We start from the raw sequence: 26686 nt of genomic DNA, 5'->3' as shown, positions 1-26686 counted from the left end.
GGGGGGGGGGGGGGGGGGGGGCAAGTTTTCCATTTGGAATTCAAAATATTTATAAAAAACCTTTAAATTGATTTCAGACCCCAAATGTTTGGCGTTTTGGAATGAAGCTCCGCAGGAAGAAACATTCACAATTCTCTGCACATTTACAGGAAAATTAGAACAAGGACTAAAGCTGAAAAAAGACTTCTACAAGCCGCTGTGAATCTCTGCAACCCAATACTTGTCATAGTCAGAGACAGAACTAACCCCCACAAGCACCCCCCCCCCCCCCCCGACAGACGTCAGGCCTGCTCGTCAGCGTGGCCGACGGTTCCAGTCTCAGTGATGGCGAGCAGCCGTTCAGATGCTGACAGCCTTTCTGCTCCTGATGTTCTAACAGCGACCGTCTCATGCTAAATGCAACAAACGGAGCCTTTGTCGCTGCTTCACGCGTTCAGCTCCTGCTTGTTTTTCGGCCTCTCCCACAGCTGCAACAAATAAGGGGGAAATGCAGCGGGGACCATCAGTCCAACTCCGATTATCTGCAGCTCTGTAGACGTCGGTGTCAAACAGCTCTGAGCTGCGGGTGTCGGCTCGCGAGCGCACAAAGATTAATGCCCGGCCCGTGTTCCTTCCTAATGAGAGAGGCGCTTCAGCTGCTTCTGACTGCTGCCCTCCTTTGTTTGAATACTTTCTATGTGATGCTGGAGACGACGTTCCACCGCATCCATCAGCTGTGCTGACATCACTTTACAAACTTTTTTTACAGAATGATTTACACAACTGAAGAAGGGTGTTTCTTGTTACATTATATTTTAAAATCAAGCTTAAATAAGAGCCCACTGCATATCCATATTACAGAAATGCAAGTGTAGGCCTTAGTATTGGGCAGCACAGATGTGTTTGAGCATCATGGAGCATTTCTGCCTTAGACTTCTGACCATTGGATGAAATATTTCTGTAGATATTTGGCGCATTTGAGCTTCACGGGTGTAACCAGGAGCTCTTACCTGTCCTATCATGCAAACAGCGCATTGTTCCCTCTTTGTTTAACTTCTGGGCCACATTCCTGCAGTGTCCTTGGTGCAGCAGCACGCAGGCCGCAGCTCTGCACTAACAATCCCACAGAAGCCCATTATCTCTTTCAATTTGAAAATATTTTGTACGTGGGGAGTCTTCAAGATCACGCACAGTCATTTCAGCTGCAGGCCGCTCCGATGACACGCAGCTACTCCTCCAAGTGTGCGGCGCAGAATCCCTGCCCTTGCACCTTGTGCAGCAGCATCCCTGCTCTCCAGCCTGGAAGTCACATGCATGTTGACTTCTCTGCGTTTCATAACAGGCTCTCCCTTTTCGCATTTTAGGGTGTTTTTTCGTTTTCTTTTTTTCCATCCTCCTCCTCTTCCTCCTCCTCTACTGACAAAAGTTGCTCCCAAAGGAGGAGAGGGGCACAGAAAAACATGGAGGAGAGCGGGGACCGTATTTCCTGTCCGTCAAGTTCAAAACACAAGTTCCGCCGAAATGATGTCTCCAAAGACCCGAGAATCCCAATAAATAGTTTTGGTGCGCCGGGCGGAGCGAGGACGCGCAGCCGGGAGGGTCGCTCTTCCTGCCGCCTGTCAGGCTCGCGCGCAGCCGCGACTTTTTTTTCCCCATCTGCCTTTTTAACGCAATTTTTGGAGACGGGCGCATTCAGCGCGCACGGAGCTGCCCTCAAACTAACACAAAGAAAGCAAACGTTTCCCCCCCAAAAACCCCTGACATGGGAAAAAGAAAACAAACACAACAAGAAGAAGAAGAAGAAGCAGAAAATCATGAAGAGAAAAGGACTTAAAATGAAATATACTACCATGGATGTTGGGAACATTTTCAAATCGCTGTTTGGCATCTATAAGACAACAAAATTACTAATGCAGCATCACAATTCTCTGCACACACAGGCAAAAATCAAACAACACAAAACCAACAATATGCAAAGACTTTTTTTTTGGTCATTTTACTGCAAAAAGACAACTTTTAGAGATTAGTTACTGGCCGAATTCAAGTAGCAGGTTAAACATGTAGACAGTAAAGCCGCCAGGATGAGTCTATGTTCCTCCGCGGCGCGTGCTGACATGATCCAAGTCATTCTGGCCACATATATGAAGGAGCCAAATATCCTTACCGCGCTAAAATCCAGCAAGTCACTCAGTTCCTTGTCTGTTCCCAAAGCTGCCATCCGCTGTTGATGATGCATTTTAGCAAAATCACACGGACCTACAAACATGGAAACAAACGCAGGGATAGATAGACAGATAGAGGAGGAGGAGGAGGGCAGATTGATAGATGGAGAGATAGAGGGAGGGAGAGAAGTGCGGAGAGTGGAAGACTTGTGTTTTTTGCGCACCGCTCCGGTCTCCGTTTGCTCCACAGAGAAATAAATCCAGCGGAAGGAGCTGAAAAGCGTCGGTCTCCGGTCTGACTCTAGTTTGCTCTCATCCTCGCGGCGGAGCGCGGTCCCGGTGTTCCACCGGCGGTCCCGGTCGCGGTCGGATCGCTGCCTGGCGGGGAGGAAAACGCGAAAACCTTCGGGAAATAAAAAAAGGGGGGCGACAGTCAGCCCGGGAGTGTTTTGCGTGTTTTGGTGCGTTTCTCTCAGCCGAACTAGTCCGATCTCCGCGCGCCGACACGCACGCGATATTCAGCTCTGAAAGCGCGCCTGTGTTTCCGTGTTTTCTTTTTTCATGGGGGGGTGGGGGTGGGGGCTGCTCCTGCCCGGGCTGACGGAGCCTCCGCTCGGCTGCGCGCGCCAGGAGATGCCCGGTTAGGACGCAGGACGGAGCCCACGTGCGTGCGCTGCCGCCGCGCAGGGACAAGCGTGCTCGTGTGGATACCTATCACGCATCCTCGAGAAACACTGGCGAGTTCCGGTCCGCTGCCCCACGGGGACGGAGATTATGGGGGGAAAACAACAAAAGGGGGAAAATGTTGTTTTTAGACAAGTGAGAGGCGCAGCGGAGGGATCGGTGTTCGGTCCAATTCAAGCAGGACTAAAGGGAATCGGTTTAGCTGTCATTTTATGCTGCTGCTCTAATTCTAATGCACTTGAATATTCATTTTATTTCTATAGTCAGCATTGGCGGCAGAAGTTTTTATATTCCACGCCTGCATACATTTTTCTTTTCCTGTGGAAAAGATTTAGGACTTGATGGAAACAAGTTCAGCTCTTGACCCGCACGCTCTTAACCCCCCTATGGGTCACCTCTGGAACTACAACCTCGCCTCTGCGGAGAGACTTCCTTGCACAGCCTGCAGGTATAAAACTACTGGCCTATTTCTGCAAATTGCAGAGTACATGTGTGGATTCGCCTGGCAGAGAGAGGCTGGTTTAAAAAAAGGAAAACATACAGGTGCAGACTCACCATAAAAATCCCCCTTTCCTGTTCTCCCTCCTCCTCCTCCACTCAAAAACTTTTAAGGCCTGCAAGATCAGAACTGCTAATGGAAGTGTAAATGTGCACATTTGTCTTTTCTTCATTTTGAGTATTTAACTGCAGAAAATTCGTTAGAATTTGACAGATTTGAGGGAAATTCAAAGTCAACTAGTTTAGAGGGGTTTCTGGTTTAGAGGAAGCTAAAACAAAAGCAGAAATAAATAAATATGAAGACATAAGTGATCAATATTGTGATGACAAATATCCAAGCAAAAAAACAAACAAAAAACTTTATTTTAATTTTACTCCAACAGTTTTATTTAAATAAACTTCTACATCGTTGACATGAGACTCAAATGACCCCCGTCTACACAGTTGGTGGGCTTCTAACATAAAGACCATCCGATTGGTCAAATGCTTAAACGGGTACACGTCATAGGATCATCATTTATCACTCTTTACACACTCTATAGTATACATTTTGATGTATACATTTTCCGTCCTCCAGACAAAATAAAGGCTGATGTAATTCCCACATGTTTACATCCATTTTGCGGCATTGCAAAATCAGCGCAAAGCTGCAGGAGACTATTTCCTAAATATGCTTTTCTGCGTGGATTTTGCTGTTTGATGACAGCTGGAGCCCCAAGAACAGCTCAAGCAGATTTCTCCATGCCAATCGTTTGCTGGTCGGACCAACACGTATCTTCTAAATGTCCTTTTATTACTGTTAGGAATATTATTAAGGGCCTGCTCGCTCATAATTGTTTAAATCCATCCGGTCAGTGCTTTTTCCTTGGCTGCAAGGACCGCGAAGAAGGGTTAGCATTAGGCTAATAGGTGCTAAAACATTGGCCGTGGAGATACTTCAAACTCTGTGCTGCCAATGCAGCATCTTTTATGTAAATATGTGGGGATTACATACATCAGCCTTTATTTTGTCTGGACACCACTGGAAACCCAAATTCATATGATGGTTTAGAGTTTCTCAGATCTGCGTAGCAGCACTTCTGCCTTCAGTGATCCGGCTGCCGGTCCGAAGACAAAGCTACTCCCGGAGGAAATTTCGATGAACTGCGGTGCGTCCAAAGGAGGACCGCAGAAGGCGGAAATGCTGCTACGTAGTCCTGAGAAGCTGTGTACAATCATCAGGAGTGCACAACCGTCACAAAGCCCTCTCCTCTGCCGCTAACCCAAAGCTACACTGCTCCTAGCATGTCTGTGTCTGTTCGCAGCCGGACACACAGATATGGCACTGAGGTCATCGCCCCGCCTCCCCGCTGGAAATGCTAAGTGGAATTGAACTGTGCAAAACTATTCGCAGGGTGGATGTGAAAATGAAAATGCAATCCCCTCTTTACATTTTACTTTTAATTATGACACAGAATAATCGGTTTTTAAGTAGAAAATGTAAAAGCATTTTGAAGTTTTGATTTTTCATTTTGATTTTGAGTCATTTGATGCAGCTACATTTTGAAAATGAAAAAGCATTTCTGTTAATCCATTTTAATTGTCAAATGAGATATTTCTTAATGAATTTTGCTACACATTTACCAGAGAACTTTTTGGAAAATGAAATGTCAAATACCATTTTCTTTATCATTTTAATTATGTGACAGAATAAGCGATGTTGAAGAAGAAAATGAAATAGCATTGTGAAGTAATGCTTTTTCATTTTAATTTTGAGTCAAAAACTGCAGCTTCATTTTGAAAATGCAAAAGGCAGCAGCACAAAGAGTCTTTTGCCCTAAGGCCCCACACTGGATCCTTTTCAGCTCATTGCCCACCCTGGGAAGTGAATCCAGGAGAATAGAAGTTTTCACAACTTAAATGACAGTTTTCACTGAGCATTAACGAGCTGCAGTGTCGTGACGTTTATTTGTACTGAGTGATCAATAATTGTATTTTTTTCTTAGTGAAAGGTGCTGCACTGAACCATCCCCTAATATTTAGTGTAACAGCCAGAAATAGAAGTCTTGTCAGGCCACTACTCTCCCGCACACCTACAACTTGGACTTGGAGCAGTCGCCTTTCATGGTTGGTGGTTGGATTCCCATCATGCTGCCATGTCTTTGTGTGACACGCTGCACTCTGAGTGGACTTTGTTGGGGTTGGTGCTTGGCTGCTCCACCACTGATGTGTTCATTTGAGAGCACAAACAGGGACATGGAAGGAACCCTTTAGTGTTGGTAGAAAACAGTCGTTCATACTGGAAGTGTTGAGCATTGAAATGACGGTTTCATTAGGGAATGGGGGGGTTTGCCCCAAGTTTTTTTAATACCTCTTGTGTGTATAGTTTAAACATACAAAGGATGTGTGTCATATTCGTAGAGCTGTTTCACAGTTGAGTTATTCTTGACCTCCGTGGACGACGTTCGTCAGCAGTGACAAAACAGGAGTGTGGAGCGCCTTCCTCTCTGTTATCAGCATGTGAGCAGACAAAAAGAGCCTCACAACATTGACATAATACAGCCTGGTTTTGTCTGAACTTCAACCTTGAAGCAGCGCAGGAACACACAGTTATGGTCTGACACAAAGCCAAGCTCACCAGTCTCTTCTGGGTCAAAACCCAACTGCAAAACTCAACCTTGGTTTCTGAGATATCACATGATGAGCGGCACGGGGAGGGGGGGGGGACGACCCCTCCCCTGGCCCCTGAATGTTTCCTGTGGAAGGTTTCCTCTCTGAGCGGATCCACGGCCGTGAAGAGAGTGGGATACGGCACAGACAGAAGATGATGGGACAAAATGAATGAGTTCTATGATTGACGCTGCTGCCTCAACCTTAATGTGGTCTGCTGTCTTTTGGTCTTTTAACGGGGCCTTAGCAGTGATTTTAGAGTCTGTAGCTGAAGGACACTCAACAATAAAATTCATACAGCTATAAAACACACTCCCAAACGGTTTTAAACTGGCCTGTAGAAACCAGTTCCTTCAACTTTAAGTCCTCTGGGAGATTGTTCCACATTGTCGGATAGAATGGTGAAAAGCCACTTTCCCAGCTTCTGTTGGAACGCTTGCTACTGTCAGCAGCAGAGGTTCCTGCGATCTTAAAGAATAGTCTACTGTCCAGTTTCGCTAGGTTTTGATATAATGACAGAAAAATGAAGGAAGCAAAAGCAGAATACCTTTATATACTTACATGTACCAATGAGTACATCCGTGGTACTTTAGTGCTGACCAGCCCACTCGTGTGTAAAGTTCACAGTGGTGAGGCTTACAGTTTGGGATGAACTGCAGAGAAGCGTGATTCCCAGAGTCCAGAAGTTTCAATACTTGATTTGTGTAATTGCAGCTTAAAGTTATTTCCTTTTTTGTAGTTCATGGGTTGTGAAATGTGTGAAACTGGTGGTTTAATCTTTTATTTCCTTGGAGTGTACACTGACTTTTCTTTGAAGCATGCTCAGAAGGTTGTGATTATTCTTGCGAGAGTTTGAGTCTTTTATGTTAGCGTTGGACGTTGGAGCACGTCTTCTGCTCACGAGGTTGCAGCAATTAGTAGTTCAAGCTAGAAAGAGCTGCCGAAACAACTCCTTGGACTCAAAGAGTCTCTTTTCTTGACAAGTTTTTGTGTTATTTTATATTGTTTTATGTATCCTTAAATGTATATATTGTTTCGTTAAAGTTTTCACGGCGTAATGAAAGTGAAGGCACGCATTGTAACCCACAAAAAGTGTGATGAACTGCAGAAGTGCCAATAAACCCTCGTTGTAAACCGACCTGTGTTGTCATGAGAAGAGTCACAATTTGGGGCATTCTTGTAGATAAGATCTCCTTAATCTAAAAATGATTTTTAAAAAAGAGGCTTTAACCAGTTTTTTACTTTTTTGTTATATAAAAAACAATTTTGAATCTTTATTTCTTTACCAATTGCTTCATATGTTCTGAAAGGTTAAGATTTTCATCAAATTAAAATGCCCAGGAAGTTAAAAAGCTTTAACTGTTTTAAGTTTTGTCTTTGATTTTGGAAATAGCATTCATTTGCTCTTTTTTTGCATTTAGAGAAAGGTCTAGATTTAGTCATCTGTCCTGAATAACAATGAACGCCTTTTGTAATACAGATACACTGCCCTACTATATGCTCAGAGAGGGGGCAGCTGTCCTGCTGCCTGTCTTCTTATTGGTGGAACACACCTGATCCAGGTAATCAGATGAAAGGAAAGGACAGGCATTTCGGGAAAACAAGCAGGTCTGTTGCCTTTGGAGTCCGGGGTTGGAAAACCATGAACCATTTCACAAGACAGGAAAAATATTCATGGAGCGAAACGTTTACACAAAAAAAAAATTATTGATAAATTATCTGGATCAGTATGGATAGATATATATTGGCAATAGGAGGTACGTATTTTAGTTTAAAAAAAGTACCTTTTTTCTGGTAATGTTAGCCAATCTACAAAAATGTGTCCCTACATGTTTTAGAAAGTGTAATAATACTATCAGCAATAGTCCTGCCTGTTGTAACTATAATTAAACAGACGTGTCCTGAAAAATGCATCCCAGATAAAACCTCTCACACAAAAGAAAAAGTCTACAGATATTTTTAGAACTGGCTTAAAGTTGAGTGAAGCTTTGGACGATAGCCTAAGAAGAGAAAACGTGAATACATCTTGCATTAGTAAGTGATTACATACATGTTAAGGAATATTTTCATTCGCTGTGCACACATTTTAAAAATTTCACATGAAACGAGACGACAGATTCATCAAGTGTTTGAAACACAGCTAATGTGCATCTGCATGTGCACTGCATGTGAACACACATGTGAGAGACCTCAGGTCTGAGAGCCAAAAGGAAGCAAACAGAGACAAGGAAAAGAAACTAACTGAGCTCCAGTAAAACAGGGACGTATTTTCAACCCAAAAGGTAAGGTTTTTGCTTGTATGTTTTGGGTATTTTTATGATGACTTTATTGAAGGCTAGCACTGCATCCTTATGTCTTTAGGCACATTGACATGGTCAGGCTGACCAAACTGAGCGCTGGAATGGAGAACAAAAAGGTTTTCGCTTTGAACACTGTGTTTTTGTTGATGCCAGATGAGCGGGTCGGATGATCTCCTGGCATTTGTCCACAAAGCCGTTTTGTTTCCCGAAGGCTGGCCCAAAACAGAAAGCATGTACAGAGTGTCAACACAAATGTGTGCAGCTCACATCTAATGAAAATGGTTTGGCTAAACTGCTGAAGGTTTAAAAAAGAAAATTAAAAAAAACTGTCAGGTCCACCTAAAAATAGAAATGGACACATGGAGGAGGAGACTTCATGGTTGGTGACTTGACTTGTTAAGAGGGAGGTATCGTGAACCAAAATGACTCACGCAGCATTCTGGTTTGTGTGTGTTTGGTCAGCAAGACAGCAAGCCCCAACATGAGTTCAGGTTCAGGACTACCTTCAGCAAAGAGGTTGAAAACATGGAGCCTCCAGACTGAAACTCCACCGAGCTGCTTTGGTTTCCACTCACTAACACTACAGTGAAAGACAAAGAAACATACACTTCAGAAAACACATGTGATCAACAAACAGCTTTACTAGATCATCATCCGGGTAACACTGTGTTGTGCTTCTGGAAATACTAAATACACAAATGTGAAGGCAAAAAACGGGGATTCATCAGAGAACTGAAGAGCCAATGCCTGAAAATATTCAAACATGCTCGTATTCAGAAACCCCAGCGCACAAACCTACAGCAAAGCTGTGCAAGCAAGCACGCAACAGCCAACAACCACACATGCATATTCATTTTTTCCTGCAAACGTGCTCACGGACACACTGAGGTGCACGCGCGCAGCCCCTCTGCGCTCTATAACAGTGTGTTTTTGCCAAACACCTGTGTAATCGTGCAGCTGTGGAGAATGCTGGGAAAAGACCGGGGGAACTGAACACCACACAGCTAATACCCTTTGATTCCACCCGGATCCCTGTGAATGTGTGCGTGCATGTTTGTCTGTGCATAGGAGTATGTCTAAAAGAGGGGGCGCTTTTGGAGAGGACAAGTTTTGGCTCAAGTTTGTTTTGTGTGTGTGTGTGTGTGTGTGTGTGTGTGTGTAATCTGTACCCATTATCAGCACTCTGGAACATTCCTATATCCTCCTCCTCCTCTTCCAGCTGAACTCACTGAGTGCCCTCTGTGTAACAGCCAGACCGTCCATTACAGAGGAGCAACATGCTTGTTCTCTAATCATCAGTTGTGTACATTTGCTTTATTTATCGCAAAAAAGGCACAAGATTATGGTGACAAACCTGTGTCACAACTCCTTTCAACATGACTGAAAGGTACCCTGGGTAAAAAAACAAAAAGCAGTGATTTTCTTTGCTTCTTTTTTAAATTAAAATCTTTTTGGGGGGGCATTAAGCTTAAATGAAGCAGGAAAACATGATACCTGCTGTTGTTTGCCTAATCATTCAAACTAGTGCGGTACATTGAAAAGTTACAGTTTCCCTGCTGACGCCTGCCTTACTTGTTGCTGAGAATTTGAACACCTCAGTAACATCTCAAGACTGAAACACTGACCTTAAAGCTGCGTTCCCACCGGCCTCAGCAATGCGGGTTTACATGGCCACTTCCAATGAAAAGTCTTTGCAATGCATGGAAACGCGCGTTTCATTTGTCTCTCGCCTAGCTTTACAGGTCTGACAACCATTTTTGGGCTACACGTAAAAAAACACGCAGCCATTGAACCTGCGTTGAAAGTAAAACCAGGTTTGACTTTGACTAATCAGGGACTCGGATTTGGTAGTGACCGATAGATGCTGTCTTTTTTAATCCACAGAAGCACCAACCATTTGAAAATTGATCAGAGAAATCAATTACTGCAGTTTGAGTCTGGCCAAAATTCTCTGTCATATCGGAATAGAGCTGTGAAAGAAAAAGCCAGGAGCAAGATTTGTGAAATTTGCACCGCTTCAACATTTTGCACCGGGCCTCTTCCAGTTGTAGGTGGTGGACATGTGCTGGTAGACAGTAGAAAAAGAAGGAGAAGCCCCTCTATGTTCAACCAGTGTGAACAACTTCTACTTTTAGTGAATTCTTGAACATGTGTCCAATGTGTTTGTTGCTTCAAGTTGTGTTAAAGTGAAACAGCTGTTTTAGTCACCCATGAAAATGTTATTAGAGACTGAGAAGAGCCTTAAGATGCACACAATGGATGTGACATGGTGTTTGCTGCCTTTGATAATCATCGCAGGCTTATAACGCCAACTACAAGCTTCGTACACACCGGGACGAATATTCGCCAGGCGTTATTCGCCAGCGTTTTTCGCCACGTCTTTTGTGTTCACACCCAGGCGATTTTCGCTGACGATGAGCCGAGCGAACATGCAATTTCATTCCCTGACATTAGATGGCGCTTAATGTAAACAGAAATACTCCTGTACACAAGGTGGCGCTGCGCAACTTTACGATTCTTAAAGTCGCTTTTCACTCAGAAGAAGAGAGCAAGTATTTACGCGCTTGTCAGAATCAAACAAAGAAAACATGAATATTTCAAGCACCAGTAGCTCCAACTGGTGCTTGGTTCGGGGATATTTAAGAATGTCCGTCATTATTGCTTCGCGGCTGTGTAGACGCTATTTGGCGTCTATTTTCTTCGCTGGTATGTGTGCTCAGCAAGTCAGTTTTGTGTTTGAGCGCCCCCAAGTTGTGTTTTACTGTAACTTCAGAAGTTCCAGACACGTGTGCAAAAGCGCCATTCTCATTGGTCGAATAGATTTCGACGCGACGCGTCGAAAAAAAAAAACGAACCCGAGGCGTTTTTTTTTTTGACGCTTTGGCGCGTGGCGTTTTTTCGCGTCGGTGTGCACACTCACATTGGTGCCCTTTGTTTAGTCACGAGGCGTTAAACGTCGGCGAAAATCGCCGGCGAAATTCGTCCCGGTGTGAACAGGCCTTTAGAGCTAAGCTACCAAATTAGGAGGCGCAGTGGTTTTATTTACACTCTTAAAAAATTGCCTTGTAAAAAAAATGTTTTGACTGAAATTGTGTGAGTATTTAGGACAAATAAATCATTTCAATGGAGTTAAATCCTACATGTTTTCCCCTGCTCACGGCTGCAGACATGAATGAAGCTGCTATGGCTTCGGGACGAGGGCTGAGTGACCAGCATCTGCAGCGGACTGTAGACACTAAGAACTTTTCAAATACAGTTCCAAAGTTTCTCAGTTTGAAACATCGATGTGCCAGGAGGTAAAAAGACTGAATGGATTCAAAGTAAAAATCAGAATATGCTGACGGGGGGGATCCAGAATGCGAAACAAGGACATGGCAACTCCCCATTTTTGACCAATGTTTGGAAGGAGGAAATAATGTTTGGGGTGTTTTGACACATAACTGTGTGCTTAATCCAGTATGTCACGCTTGTGAGAGTTGGTTGATGTTTGTGTCATGGGGCCATAAAATGAAGACAAACTTTGGATCATACTTTCCTAACAGTTTGTGTGAAACTCAGGCAGAACCAATCCAGAAGTACTGAAAATGAAAATTGGTGTTTGCATATTTACCTCTAAGTCCAATTACTCTTTTATTATTGCAGGTGTGATATGTTCGTCCTAAAGAAATGTCATTATCATCACTGGCTCTTCTTCAGCTTTCCCAAATGGGCCGTCATTCTTCGTTTTCATCTCATGCATCTGAAGGAATCGCAGCTCATTGCTGACGTAACAACGGCCGTCGCATCTGTGCATCTGAACGATGTAGAGTCCAGTTATATGGCTTTCTTAAAGGGTACTTACCTTGTAGTGGAAGAAGCTCTTCCCTAAAGTCAAACATCTTCATCACACCTGAAACCTTCAGACCAGAAAACTGCAAAACCTCGTCTGTGGTCCTGAAACTTGCTGCAGATCACCTGATCTGAAGGTTTCACAGGAAAAAGAGGATTCTATGTTCAACAAATGCTTCAGAGGCATCTGAGCTTTTGAATTTGGCTAAACTTATCTGACTGCAGCGAGGCACCCCCCTTCCCCATCTGCTCACTCAGGTGAAAGTCCCAATCATTAAGACAAGCTGTGACTATTTTCATTTGGAGAAACTCAGCAGGTGCCATATCTCACGCTTTCTAACTTCCTCCTTCATAATTCCTGGTCTGTAAGAGTCTTGGTGTGGATGTCATATATGTGTGTGTGTGTGCAGAAGAGTGTGTGTGAGACACAGAACTGGTCTTGGTTTTTTTTACTTGGTGGTGGTGGAGGGTGACGGCGGGGGGGGGGGGGGGGGGGGGGGGGAGGGCGGGGGCCTTGCAGATGTTAGCAGGGGTTTACACAGGTGTCTCCAGCATGGATTTGGGGCTGAGGAGCTATGGGTTTATTTATAAAGTAAGTGCAGCTCCATGCGTTGCATGAATTCTTCCAAACGCATGTAGGACTGCTGAAAGTGAAAACATCATTTTTTGACGTTGGATTAAATTTCTAAATGAATCAACTATTTCCAAGCCTCCTGTATGTTCCTGGTTCTGACTCAGATCCAGAGCATACAGGCACAGAATACCTCTGAATCTTGTCATCATGTATTGCATTTATACAGACATAGCTGTGGACTTAAAAAGCTGACGCTCGTGTCGTTAGATGAGCTCGCCGGGCTGTCTGGCTGTCATCAGCTTTGGCTTTTGGGCGAAGGCGGGATTCATCCAGTCTGTTTCAGGGAAGACACTTTTTCACATGATTTGTTTCTTTAAATACCGTCAGTCCTGTGTTTTGTTACGTCTGAATTGAATATTTGTTTGAAAATTAACCTTTGAGTACTTCAACCTTTTTTAAATTTTTTTTCCAGATTTATAGAAAACTGTTTTGGAACACGTCAAAAAGAAGTGAAGAGGTTTAGAGAGGTGCAAGACATGTGCAAAGACTTTTCTGAACACTTTTGTAAAAAAAAATAAAAGAAAGAAAGATTATTGTGAGACATTTGAACATAGGACCACAAAGCTGTGACTCATCCACTGCAACTGCCTATTCCGCAACAGGTGACAACATTGGTGAACATTCCTCAGAAATGTTCTTCATACATGAGCTAAAACTATGAAAAAGGGTGAGTTCTCTAGAACCCGAGATCAGGGTCAAGAAAATATCTTGCGCAGCAGATTTTCCTTCAACAGTGTCGCTGGAGCGTTGTAGGTGTTTTGAGCCCTTACTGGTTTATTATGACATTAGGCTCATGAGAATGAAAGTATCAGGACTATAACGCTGCTTTGAAAAAAACTAGCGACTAATTAAACACATTGAGTGTTGTGCAACATGGAATGATTTAGAAAAACAACAATAAATGAAAAATGTAACAGATGTGTCAAACAAATACTTGAAAAAAGAAGGAAAGAAGTTCCTGTGATGTACAGGCTTCCCTCGTTTATCTTGGGGGGTTTATGTTCTAAAGATTGCCCACTATAGGTGAACACTTTTACACTTTTCTCTCTTGTTTAAAGACTAAAAGTTCAAACCTTCATAGAAAAAGTTTTGTATATAAAACAAAGGTCTGCACTGTAAAAAATAAAAATATAAAGCATGCAACTTTACACAATTCTTTCTGCAACTTAGAGAGGGAACATTTTTTATGTGATATTTATGTATGTCCATCCATCCATCCATCCATCCATCCATCTATCCATCTATCCATCTATCATCCATCCAGTGACGTGCAGTCAGGGGAAGAAAAGAGGGAAGAAAAGAGAAAAAATAAATTCAATTATTATATTTAATCAGTTTTTGCTTTGCAGTCATTTTCCATTTAAATTTACCATTTTTGGGTGTTTTTTCTTTTCAAAATTGCTGAATTTCCGCATTTGTCGTTCAGATACTAAGTGACGTGCGATGAGGCACCAGCCCGCTGAGCCTCACCTTGGATTGCACAATACCCATGCAGTCAGACGGTACTGCTGTCTCTCTGTATGTCGGTTCAATCACTTGTACTATATGAGCTGAGTTTACATAATTTAGCAGATGTATATGATGTACAGTGTTTGTTTTTATGAATAACTGTATGTGAGGGACGTGTTTCTTGTGCTGAGCGCTAAACGCCGGCGAAAAAGCCGCTGGGTGAGGCCAGCAGTTCTCGTGCCTCATGTTAGGGGGCGCCGGTGAGCCCTGAGATTATGACGCTAAAAAATACTAGAAGAAGTGATAGCAAGCGGCAGGTCATTTTCTTCAGAAGGAGCGGCGTATGGACTTTATTTACAAGTAAAGGTAAGACGATAATAAGGTTTGTGCTTTTTTCTATGCTGCAGTTTGCATATGAAAAAAAAACACATTGAAATGATATTTTAAACAAAACACGTTAACTGTTGTCAATCAAATGCTGAATAAGTTACTCAGTATGGTTCATATGTTTGTAAATCTGACTGATGACGTCAGTGCCTCACCAGCCATTAACCTCACCGCACGTCACTGCATCCATCCATCCATCCATCCATCCATCCATCCATCCATCCATCCATCCATTCATCCATCCATCCATCGTCTCAAATCGCTATTTCCCTTTTGGGGTCATTGGGTTCCCAAACCCTAACATGGCTAATATTGGGTGAAGGTGGGGTACAGGTTGCATATGTACCGTACATGTGTGATGTGTTATACTCACCTTCCACTTCTGAACTTGATCTGAAATGAGAAAAAAAGACGTTGTAGTTCTTCAACAGACCCCCGGAGGCAGGTATGAAAAAGGCTGCAACTTTCATTACCTGCAGCCTAAAAAGGTTGGATTTGTACAGCAAAAATAGGCCCATGTTTAAACTGATTTTAAACATGTTCTGGATAGGGCTGGGCATCACCAATAATTTCTAGAATGGATCCAATTCGATTCACCAGAGCCTGGATCGTTTTGATTTGAGCGTGAGCATTAGCCGTTCAAAGGGAAATTCAATTATACATTAGCATCAAGCTAGTGCACTTTGGCTTTTGTTGCTGTTTTGGGTTAGGTCACCAGAACAGGAAAGGCATAAAAAATTGATCTCCACTTTAATTAAGCTTGGATCGATTGAAGAATTCTATCAACCCAGCCCTAGTTATCAGGGTTAACGAGCGACTGGTGGACCCAGAAAGCAGGCACTCAGAAACTGGAGGATACAAAGTTTATTAACTCAGTTGTAGTACGCCCTCCTGCCAGACAGGTGGCAGCAGCAATCACTCTGGGAAGGAGATGGCTTTTAATGTATTTGCCGAAAAGGAGGGAAAAGTCTTTGTTGTGAGTTCTCACGTGGGCTAAGTCTACTGGAGGGGTTTTCTGAGTGAATGACGTGTCTGACTTGAAACATGATGGAAAGGAGGCGCAGGTCGACACGCATCCAACGGGTGCAGCCAGGGAGCGTGAAGACGGGGGAAGGCCAAAACCGGGGAGGCATTCAGCGAGGGGGAGACACCAATAGGGTGAGAGGTCAAAACCGAGGAGCCGTGAAGACAGGTGAGGTCGAATCCAGATGAGGTGAGCAGACGAGGAGCCAGACAGGAATGAGACGAGAGCCGTAGAACCAAGGACATATCAAGGCTGAAACACCAGAACTAGACAGCCGATGAACTGATTACAGAGCAGAGCTAGTTTTCAATAGTAGTGGGTTACTTATTGGCAGTGAGAAGCTGGGGGGGGGCAGTCCTTAAGTACTCATGGCAACCAACAGGTGAAAGCTATAATGAGTAAATCAGCAGGTGGGAGGGGCCAGAACCTGACACTGGTTTTGGATTATTTTCTATTTGTGACAACTGTGCAAACTATTGGATGGTAAAATATTGCTTGTTTTACTTTTTAGTATTGATGGACTTTGTCCTGCCCAATCAGCTTTTTCCTGACAAAGTGGGTGGAGAAAACTCCACTGTGCCCATCTCACTCAGGTTTCATTTAGCTATTCGGTATCAAACAGATGGTATCAGAGATTATTTGTCGATTTAAACATGGATAATGATCAATAATGAGAGGCAAAAGTTTCAATCTGAGAGGGGAGATATATTTTAACAGAAAATGTAAGATAATTTGAAGGGAAAATATTCCCGTTTTTTTTAATTTTACATTGCTTTTCAGGGCGAGGTGTTGCCTTAAAAAGACAACTTTGTGTCTTGTATTCACTCAGTGTATATTTGTTTTCTGAAAAAATACTATTGGTCACTATTCTTTATTCTTAAATAAATATATGTTTTAATCCTAATTTTTAGTAAAATACAAAATTGTTTGCCAACATTTATCTCGGGTCCTTCTCTCTCTACTGAGTCCAAACAATAATGGCTTAAAAACAATGATCTTTAACAAAAATAAGAGTTGTTTATTTTTACCCGCTCTTGATTTATTAACCTTATATGTAGGTTGCCGTGTTCAACTCCAGCTTCTGCTGACTGGACGTGGTCGCCTCTAAGAAGCCGTGAGGGAGCACATTTGAATATAACTATTGTGCCTAAATGCAGTGTTGAGGGGGCTGTGTGTGTGTGTGTGTGTGTGTGTGTGTGTGTTTGCAAGCATGAGGGGGCTGTGTGTGTGTTGAGGGGTTTAAGAGATGACAGCAGTGCCGAGTCAGCAAATAAGGAGCAAAGAGGAGGGGAAAGTGGAGAAATAAAGACATAATCTTGGAAAGAGAGTAAGCTTCGGCAACAGGGGGAGAGAGGGACCAAGAAAACAGAAAGAGGGGAAAAGAGAGAGGAAGATGGGAGATGGGAGCAGTTTGGTGGAGACCACTCCTATCTTGCGGGTGCCTTTTGAAAAAAAGTCGACACACAGACACCGATGAGCAGTCACTGCTTGATTTAGCCCGGCTGCCATCGTGAAGCTGTGCCATCCTGAGAGGCAACACGAAAAGAGCAAAACCCCTCAGCTGCAGATGTTGGGATGAACTGCATCGGTTTTCAAATATCCAGCCATGAATTTATTTAAAGACCCATTCCGATTTGGTGTATATATCATGTTCTTGTGGCATTTTTTTGATGACGGAGGACATATGAAGATATCTGAAGGGAGAAAGGACAAGAAACCTGCTGACAGTCTAGAAACCCTAGATGTCATGCTGTACGTTTATGGATCCAGACATCTGGGTGGCATTCTTGCCCACTTCACTTCAGCTGCCTCCTTGTGATATAGTGGTTGTACTCTTGAGGTCCAAGGCGATGGCTGAACTCAGTATTCTGTCTCCACCAGCTCTGCAAATAAACTTTTCTGCCACAGCTGGCTCTGCAAGCCAGACTCCTGTTTTTGAGGTGTGAGTCTGGCCACCAGGTGCTTGCCATGATTCTGTCTGAGGGGCGGGGCCCCTTTGACCCTAGTTTGGACTAGCAACACAACAGCAAGACAGCAAGGAAGAAATGAATCAGAAACTGCACGGAATAAACTTTATTATAGAGATCAGCCGAGAAAGCTGATCAGTGAGCAAAGATGTCTGTGATCCCTGGAGTTTTAACCTCAACACCACAACTGTGAATCTAGAGGTATGGCTCAGGGTGACAAAGCTCAACTACAGGCTTCTTCAAAAGAAAGTGTTGTCTTGGACCTGGAGCAAGTAGTAATCCTTGGTTGTAAAGTCAGAAAGATGTTTTTGGGGAAAAAAACAACAACAAAAAAACATTTGTATTATTTGCCAGAGTTTGTTTTTAATCTTGAATGCTGGAAATTGGAGAAATATCTCACCTAACTCTTTGTTAGAGAAGTACATCTTGACAACACATGACCAGTTTCTCAGCATTGCTCAGAGGGGTTGTTTCTGATATTATTGAAAGACAGCTTTATAAATGAGAAAATAAAGACAGTAGAACTGTGAGGCAACACGAGCTGGCTCTGTGAGATGCAGGGTGTTTTATGCTGCATTCACACCACGTCAAATTTGCTTCTTACATTTTGTGTAAGCCTTTCACAATCTTGCACCTCCATTTCTCTCTGAGCTCCTTCGTATCTCCATTCCTGCTCGCTCCCTCCGCTCCTATTCCTCTATCCAGTTTTCTGTCCCTTCCGCCCGTCTTGTCACCATGGGGAGCCGGGCGTTCAGTTGCTCTGCTCCCCGGCTTTGGAACTCACCCCCCCCGACCTCCGCAACACTGACACACTCCCACATTTCAAATCAAAGCTAAAAACTCATCTTTTCCAAATGGCACTTTAACAGTGACCTTTTCATGTTTTTATCTACATTTTATTTAATTGTGTATTTATTTAAATTGTTGTTGTTGTTTTAACTGTTTATTGTATTTTATACTGTATACATGCTGTGCGGCGACCTTGAGTGCCCAGAAAGGCGCCTTATAAATAAAATTTATTATTATTATTATTCTGCTGCCTTTCTTTTAATGCTCGACACCTGTCCTTGATTCCTCGACGCCCGGGCCGTGAAGCAACCGGCAACGTTTTTCTGGACTTCATCCGTTGCTATGGATAATGTTAAGCAAGTAGCTTTGGCTTATATTTTTTGGAGAGCTCTACAGAGGCGCCGGCAAGCACGTCGCCTTGTCTGGGTTCACCAGAGCCTTCATAGATACTCGTAGCATGGTGCAGGAGCTCTGCAGTTAATGGACGGCCATTTTAAACGTTACTTTGGTCTGTCTGTGGCCAAGAAAAATAAAAGTAAAACTTTTTATTTTGTCCTGATGAAAACTAGATAAACCTTAGAAGCTGGCGCAATCAAGGCCACTCCATCTGGCAGGCAGCCAACCGCCTGCGGGCCAGCATACACACCCCGGACAGGTCGCCAGCCTGACACAGAGCCCATGGAGCTGGAGCTAGCGAGCGCCACCGCCGTCGTAGCAAGCTGGATTGCTGCAGCTCCATGGGTCCTGCAACAGGCATGCGACCTGTCCAGGGTGTATCCCGCCTTCCCCAACAATAACCGGGACAGTCTCTGGCAACCCCACGGTCCCAGCAGGTCAAGAAAATGTATAGAAGTTAAGGGACGAAAATCCCCACATTGAGCAGCCATGTTGGATACATTTTTCTATCCTTTGATCGAGTTACTAAAAACGTCACATTCACAAAGATGAGTCCCTGATAGGGTGTCAACCAATGGCTAAGTCGCACCGCAAGACCTCAGAACGCGTCTGTACATTGACCTAACTTGAATGAAAACAGCATTATAACTCCAGCAAAGACTGTGCTGGGCGGGGGTGGAATTGTTACAATAAAGAAAACAAAAGTAAGCTTAAAGTTTACAACCCCATTGTGTTCCCTCTTAAAATAGGCCTGATTGATCTGGTTTCAAACCGGTCCCTGCACTGAAGGAGAAGGTGATCCTGAGGATTTGATGACTGATTGGGGTCCCTCCCTGTAGTTGTAGTGGATGAAAGCCACCATTCTGTCACACTTGTACTGCTGACATCATAAAATCTATAGACTCTCAACACACTTTACAGAAAAAAGACAAGAGAGATGAGAAGAAAATAGGAGGCTGTGCATTTTTTAAATAACAAACCGTCTTTGGCGTTTCCTCTGTTTCCATTAAGAGTTACACAAGTCACAGTAAGGATACATTGCTAAATAATGTAAGTGTTGATACTATATTGTCATATAACTCAACAATTTACTCTGAAACCTTGATATGGTAATAAAGCCTTTCAGCAACAAAGTCACGTTACGTTGAACATGTAAATTCTGTCTGCAGCTGTGCATGTTATATAGTCAAATATAAAAAAGAAACATTTTGTCCAATTTTTACTAACTTAATCACAATTTCACATCACTTACACATGCAGCTCATTATGCCAATTTTATCTGGAACATTTTGTACATTTGTTCACACATGGAGGCCATAAAAGTTTAGTTTTACAATATGCTAATAAATTGTTCAAACAATATTCCTGCCTGGGGAACCCAAATAGTCAGAGCCTGCTCTGATGCTTGGTGATGCCATCCAGTGAAGCTATTTTTTTACATAGCGAATGACTTACATTATATATGATATTTTTTTATATATGTTGACCGAAGCCTCCACCTGAAAACCCAAAGATCCATGTCAAAGGAGCGGAGGACCATCCGAGCCAAATAAAACAGAGAATTTGTTTCTGTTGGATCCAAGAGTTTGGATCAATGGAAACAAAATGACTGGACTATTCAAGATTAAGGTTAGATAACTTTAAAACAGCCTCCCTTTGCAAAAAGTGGCACATTTTGAGTTATTTTATCAAGTATACTGGAGTATGAGTAAAACGGGTCTACTGTAGACCATAGAAGGTCTACACATAGATGTGAAGCTTAGGAAGTAAACTAACTGAACACTTCTTCAGATTAAATTGAAAAATTTTAAGTTTACGATATAAAGATAGGAATAAACTTCAAGTATACTGTCTCACTTTTGATAGATTACCTTGCAGTACACCTTAAGAAACGATTCTTTACTGAGGGATGATATAGCCTCATTACACAGATATCATAAAATTTGATTCACAAACTATTACTTGCAATACTATCATGTTTTTAAGAGCGAAACATAAAACCTTTGATCTGCAGGGATCACTATTCAGTTTTAACGAATGTACAATTACTAATCAGAGCAGCCTTTGAAACTGAACAACCAACTAATCCAGTGTAAGTTGTGGCTTATCAGCTTTAAACATTAAACACTGACTTATTTTTACATTTTTAACATATGCCACTGGATATAACATTCGGACCACTGTGTCACCATTTTCATCTCCACACATCACTAGAGACATTTTAAGACCAGAGATTTCTGTCATGTTTAGCATCCTTTTTTCAAGACACCAGATAGCAGAAAAAACTTTTTATTTAGTAATTGGAAATAGTTTATATGTATTTCAAACTCTCCCCTAACCCCCACAGGTGGTTTCTTCTCCAAGCTGGGGTCCTCTACCAGAGGCCTGGGAGCTTGAGGGTCCTGCAGTATCTTAGCTGTTCCTAGTACTGAGCTTTTCTGGCCTGAGTGGTCTGAGGTCTTTTCAAGTATCTGTTGTAGCCACTCCTCCAGCTGCCCCGGGTTACTGCCCTGAGTGCTCCTATTACCACAGGCACCACTGTCACCTTCACTTTCCAGGCTTTCTTCAGTTCAATTCAATTCCAATTAATTCAATTTGATTTCTAAAGCCCAATATTTACAAGAATAGTCATCTCAATGGGCTTCATACCGGTAATTGTGTAATAAACATGAATCATGAAGAACAACAGACTAAACTAAACTGGGCATCCTTGCCCTTTGACCCTCTTTCGCGGTAAAGAAAAACTCCCAACAAAACCAGATTCCGGGCAAAAAGAAGAAATCTCAGGGGTGCCCACATGAAGGAGGGATCCTCCCCTGAGGTGACATACCAGAACTCTTAGGCTACGTTCACACTGCAGGGCTTAATGCTCAATTCCGATTTTTTGAAAAAAAATCAGATTTTTTTGCAAGTCCAATTAAATGCGAATTTTTGTGATCTCCTGTGTGACCGTGAAATGACCCAGAATTGACCCGCATGGGCAGAATAGTACTCAACGGTGAAGGACGTCACTCGTTGTTTGCGGAAGTGGTTAACGTTAACAATGGATGTCAACAACAATGTTGTCAAAGTGGAGCTCTTTTTGCATTACTAAATTCATTTTCAAGAAGGAGCCAGCACAAATACAATCTTCTCATTTTAAGAAGGCATTGGAGCCAGTCTGTACCCACTGTTGTGGAATGGGGATGTGTATGTGCTGGGGCCGCGCACGCGTGTGTAAGAGAGAGGAGAGAGCGCGTGCAGCGTAGGAGGGAATGAAGTGGGCAGTGGGGGCGCACATTCATGTTATGTGTTACAGAGGAAGGAGGACGGTAATAAAAGAAAGCTTCCCCCAGAATAAATGCTATGGACTCTTTATTTACCCGCTCTGGAGAATCTGAGGGTCCGAAAGGGGAAGTGAACCCCGAAGGAGGATCTGCCTTCTGTCCCCCGCGCTTCTGACCACGGTCGGAAAGGGGAAAAAGTCATCACGGGGGAGGTTCAACACCACGCTCGGCCTTTTCGCTGGAATTTTTTTCAAAAACCGCCCAGTTGCTATAAGAGCCCTCGAGTTTTGCCTGCATAGAGCTGTCACCCCAAATATTAGTCCAATCGGTGACCTCGCTTCCCTTCCACTGACTGGTCTCAGCAGCATCCTCCGCCATGGTTGATGTTTATGTTCTCGTTCCCGCCTACTTCAATGCAGAGTTATGAAGCTTGTAGCGTATCGATGACGCACGGGTCAGATACATGTGGCCTGGCCGTTCAGAAAGAGGTCGCATTTCAAAAGATCGGATACGTATCGGATTCAGGACCACATACCCAAGTGGCCTGGGTCGCATTTGAAAAGATCGGATCTCTGTCGTTCAGACTGTCATGAAAAGATCAGATACAGGTCGCATAGGGGCAAAAAAAAATCGGAATTGGGTCGTTTCAGCCTGCGGTGTAAATGTAGCCTTAGAGAAGAATTAGCTTATCTAACGCTACAACTACATGTTTGAATAGTCCAGCAGATGAGCTTCATCCAGATGGATTTGTGGACGACTGGGGGCGTGAGATGAGCCAGAGGCATCGTCCACAACCAAGTGTAAGAGATGGGGTACAGAAACGAGCTAGAGGTAAGGTCCACAGCCAAGTACAGAATAGGGAATCACTCCCATTCCCCCGGAGGGGATTTGGAAAGAGGGAAAGCTCTTCTCTGAGTCCCTGCTATTTCTCCAGTTTCTCATATTCCTTCCTCCGTATGTTCTCATCGCTTGGCACTGCCACATCCACAACGGCTTTCCTCTGTTCTTTATCCACCACTACAATGTCTGGTTGGTTCTCCATTACCATCCTATCAGTCTGGATCTGGAAGTCCCACAGGATCTTTGCTCTCTCATTCTCTACCACCTTCGGAGGTGTTTCCCATTTTGACCTTGGGGTTTCCAGTTCATATTCTGCACACATGTTCCTGTATATTATTCCAGCCACTTGCCTGTGGCGCTCCATGTATGCTTTACCTGCCAGCATCTTACACCCTGCAGTTATGTGCTGGTTTGTTTCAGGCGCCTCTTTGCACAGCCTACACCTTGGGTCCTGTCTGGTGTGGTAGATCTACACCTTGGGTCTTGTCTGGTGTGGTAGATCTACACCTTGGATCTTGTCTGGTGTGGTAGATCTACACCTTGGGTCTTGTCTGGTGTGGTAGATCTACACCTTGGGTCTTGTCTGGTGTGGTAGATCTACACCTTGGGTCTTGTCTGGTGTGGTAGATCTGCACCTTGGGTCTTGTCTGGTGTGGTAGATCTACACCTTGGGTCTTGTCTGGTGTGGTAGATCTACACCTTGGGTCTTGTCTGGTGTGGTAGATCTACACCTTGGGTCTTGTCTGGTGTGGTAGATCTACACCTTGGGTCTTGTCTGGTTTGGTAGATCTGAGCCTCTATCGCTCTGGTGCTCAGGGTTCTAGAGGTTCCTGTGCTGCCAGGATAGGGGCTTCTGTTCTGTCCTAAACTTCTATTCATGAATGTAAGGTTACAATTTCATTGCAGGTTTTTCCATCTTTATTACCCAAACTATCATAAAGGTCTATAAATCTACTAAACAAATCTTTATTTGTGTAGCCTATCACATGCCAGTATTTTGTAGAAGGGAAGTATGAAGCATTTATGATTTTTCATTGATTTTTGAGTTGAAAGTCAAAGTTGGTTTCTATATTTTGTAAACCTTTGCAACAACTTAGAAAAACATCTTTAGTATATTATTGGAAATGATCTTAATATTTGCTTTACATGTCAATCAAAGGGTCAACATACACTCTTAAAAGTTATTTTGAGATTTGTCTCAATCAACCCTGGTTCCCCTCGTGGCTCTTTGACAGAAAGGAAGACTGAGAGCAACATGTTCACCATGACATAGTGCAACACCACAAGGGGGTCCAAGGACAGAGCAGACAAAAGGCCACACATGCTGAGACCTGTGAAATAATACACATCATTTCATCCAGTTCCAGACTGTTCTGTCTTGCTGTCAGCATGAACTTAGCTTGCGCAAAAACACTCACACACAGAGACACAACATTATTCATTATGCAACACTGTCCCAAAAAGGGCTGGTTATCTCAACAGGTGGAAGTGTCTTTAATAAACAACAGTTTGACATTTTGTCAAGGCTACGATTTAAAAATAACAAAAACTTCCATCACTTTTTTTTATTTTTGGTTTTTTAAACTCTGCGATAGGAAGTAAGTAGACTAAACCGCCTGGCAACAGACAGTTCCAACAAATGCTCAATCAGAGTCAGTATTACCTGAAACAACCTTCTCCAGAGAAATAAAAACTAAAAGAGGAAAACCAGTTAGTCTCTTAAGGTTTATCGACGAGCACCTGTGCCATACCACACCCAAAAGACAGAAGAACAATCAATGTCAAAGTCAGGGATGAAAGAGATGACAGGTTTTTAGCAGAAGATGGACGAATCAAATGGAAGTCTAGAATGTCCAACTAAATGTAACATTTTATTCAACCGGTTCAGTTTTGCATCTCGACCTCCTGTTCTCCCACCTTCCATGTCACACCTCAACTTCTTGAAGGTGCTGATCCATCATCTCCAATAAGACTAACAGTTTCTGGCTCCTTCAACTCCTCTTACAGTTTAATGTATAAAGGAATACACATCCGAAGAGACTGAACACTGTCAGTCCACAGGGTGACGGGATCCAAAGAAAAAATGATTTTTAAACTGAAAACCATCATGACAAACATTATTACGATACAAAAGTATCGTTAGCTAGTAGCTTCTTGAAATCATCAGAAGATCCTTTCTGTCCACAGCTCCATCCACCCACCATGATACTCTGTACAACCAGAGGAAAGGAGTTACAAACTTCTAATTTCCTGTTGAGGATTAATAATGTTTTTATTTATGCTGAATATATTTTCTCCAGAGTTAGTTTGAAGACCAGCATTCATCGGTTTGATGTGGATCAAAGTTCAGGTGAGCAAACCTACCAAATGAAACCAACATTACAAAGAATTTCTCTCTGTTGTCTGCTAAAACAACATAATCTGAACTCAAGACTTGACAAACACCAAGACAGCTAAACTCAAACGGTGTCAAGGACCCTCCTTTTCTATAACAGACACAACGTATATCATATAGAAATTCTCAGAAATCCCTGAAAGAACCTCTTGAGACTTACCATGTCCATGCAGTCACTTCCAAACCTGCAGATGAAGGTCTAAGGCAGGGGTGTCCAATTCCAGGCCTCAAGGGCCGGTGTCCTATATGTTTTTCCAATCAACCTGCCGTCGAAGCTCCTAATTGGCTAAACACACCTGATCCAGGTAATCAACAGCAGATGAGGCAGGGTTTCTGGAAAACCAGCAGGTTGCCGGCCCTTGAGGCCTGGATTTGGACACCCCTGGCCTAAGGGGTTGGTGCACTCTTAATGATAGAGTTGTGGCCCCCCCTCAATAGGCATAGGGTCCCTCTATCAAGTAAAGTGGAGTAACAGTCAGTGGAGGTCTGTCACACAAAATGTCAATCTGTTCATGCAGAGAACACACTCTGCTCACCACAGGTGTTCCCTGTACGCTGATTCTGCACCTCATTCCAGTCTGGCTGCTGCCAGACGATCAGCCTATTAACCAACTTCACAATCATTAAGCTTTGCAGTACAAAAAATGAAGTGTTTCAAGTCAAAAGGCTCTATAATCCAAGTGAAGTCATTAGTTATTAGAAAGTTAGAGGATAACTTTATTTTTCAAATCAACTGACTGAAGTCAAGTCGCATGACTGAAAAATTACCAGAAAATGTTCAGATAATTTTTTCATGTTTCCTTTATTTTGCCTAAAACATCCGAGTCTAGTCTTTAAACTCCTTTGGGCCACTAATTCTAACTGTGGGAAATCTAATTTGACACATTCATCAAGTAAAAACCTGCACAAACCTCCTGGTGAAACGCTTTAGTAAATTCCAATTTACCTCATGGCTCGTTAAAACAGATCCGATTGAAAAGTAGACTCACATTTTCTGGAAAGCATGAGGCATAAGGGAAGAGCATTACAACCCTCCAAAAGAAGTCATATAGTGGAACACACTGCAAATGTAGCCTAAATATATATAATTTCCTATTTTTTATGAGAAATGGTGTACAAATGTCAACAGGCAATGTTTGCTTTGGCTTTTCCTGTGTTGTAATATTTCTAGGCATGTCCCGGCAGGATAAGCCTCTGGAGGACCCGGGGCATGGTGGAGGACCTCTCGGCTGGCCGGGGAGCACCTTGAGGTTCCTCTGGCCGAACCGGAGGATGTTTCTTTTGACAGGGAGGTTCTGGGCATCTGAGCTTAGACTGCTGACTCTGTGGTCTGATAACAGCGAGATGCTGCTATGGATTTGATCACAATTCTGCAGTCATTTATGTTGATAAATTGACAAATGAGACTCAACCTTGACCATACTCAGCAAATAAAACGG

At 43.1% G+C, this 26686-nt stretch overlaps 1 protein-coding gene across 9 annotated transcripts in view; it reads right to left on the bottom strand.

Moving 5' to 3' along the window:
- Window positions 1-2705, bottom strand: part of tcf4 (transcription factor 4) — a 224209-nt gene extending 221504 nt beyond the window's left edge. For 4 of the 9 annotated variants that reach the window (XR_002874300.1, XM_023960869.1, XM_023960868.1 and 1 more), the window contains exons 1-2: window positions 2144-2705; window positions 1829-1867 (exon numbers count right to left, since the gene is read on the bottom strand). Coding sequence is in view for 8 of the 9 variants with exons in the window: in XM_023960869.1 (XP_023816637.1) it covers window positions 1829-1867; window positions 2144-2245 (141 nt within the window). In the remaining variant the exon portion in view is untranslated. The remainder of the gene's footprint in view (window positions 1-1828; window positions 1868-2143) is intronic. The other 5 variants (XM_023960870.1, XM_020707912.2, XM_020707913.2 and 2 more) reach the window with 4 other exon arrangements.
- Between the last annotated feature and the right edge of the window lie 23981 nt (window positions 2706-26686).

Source organism: Oryzias latipes, chromosome 12, assembly GCF_002234675.1.
Source record: "Oryzias latipes chromosome 12, ASM223467v1".
In the NCBI taxonomy this organism is placed as follows: Eukaryota; Metazoa; Chordata; class Actinopteri; order Beloniformes; family Adrianichthyidae; genus Oryzias; species Oryzias latipes.
Note: the sequence above shows the minus strand (reverse complement) of the source record. Positions and strands in the feature narration are given on the sequence as shown.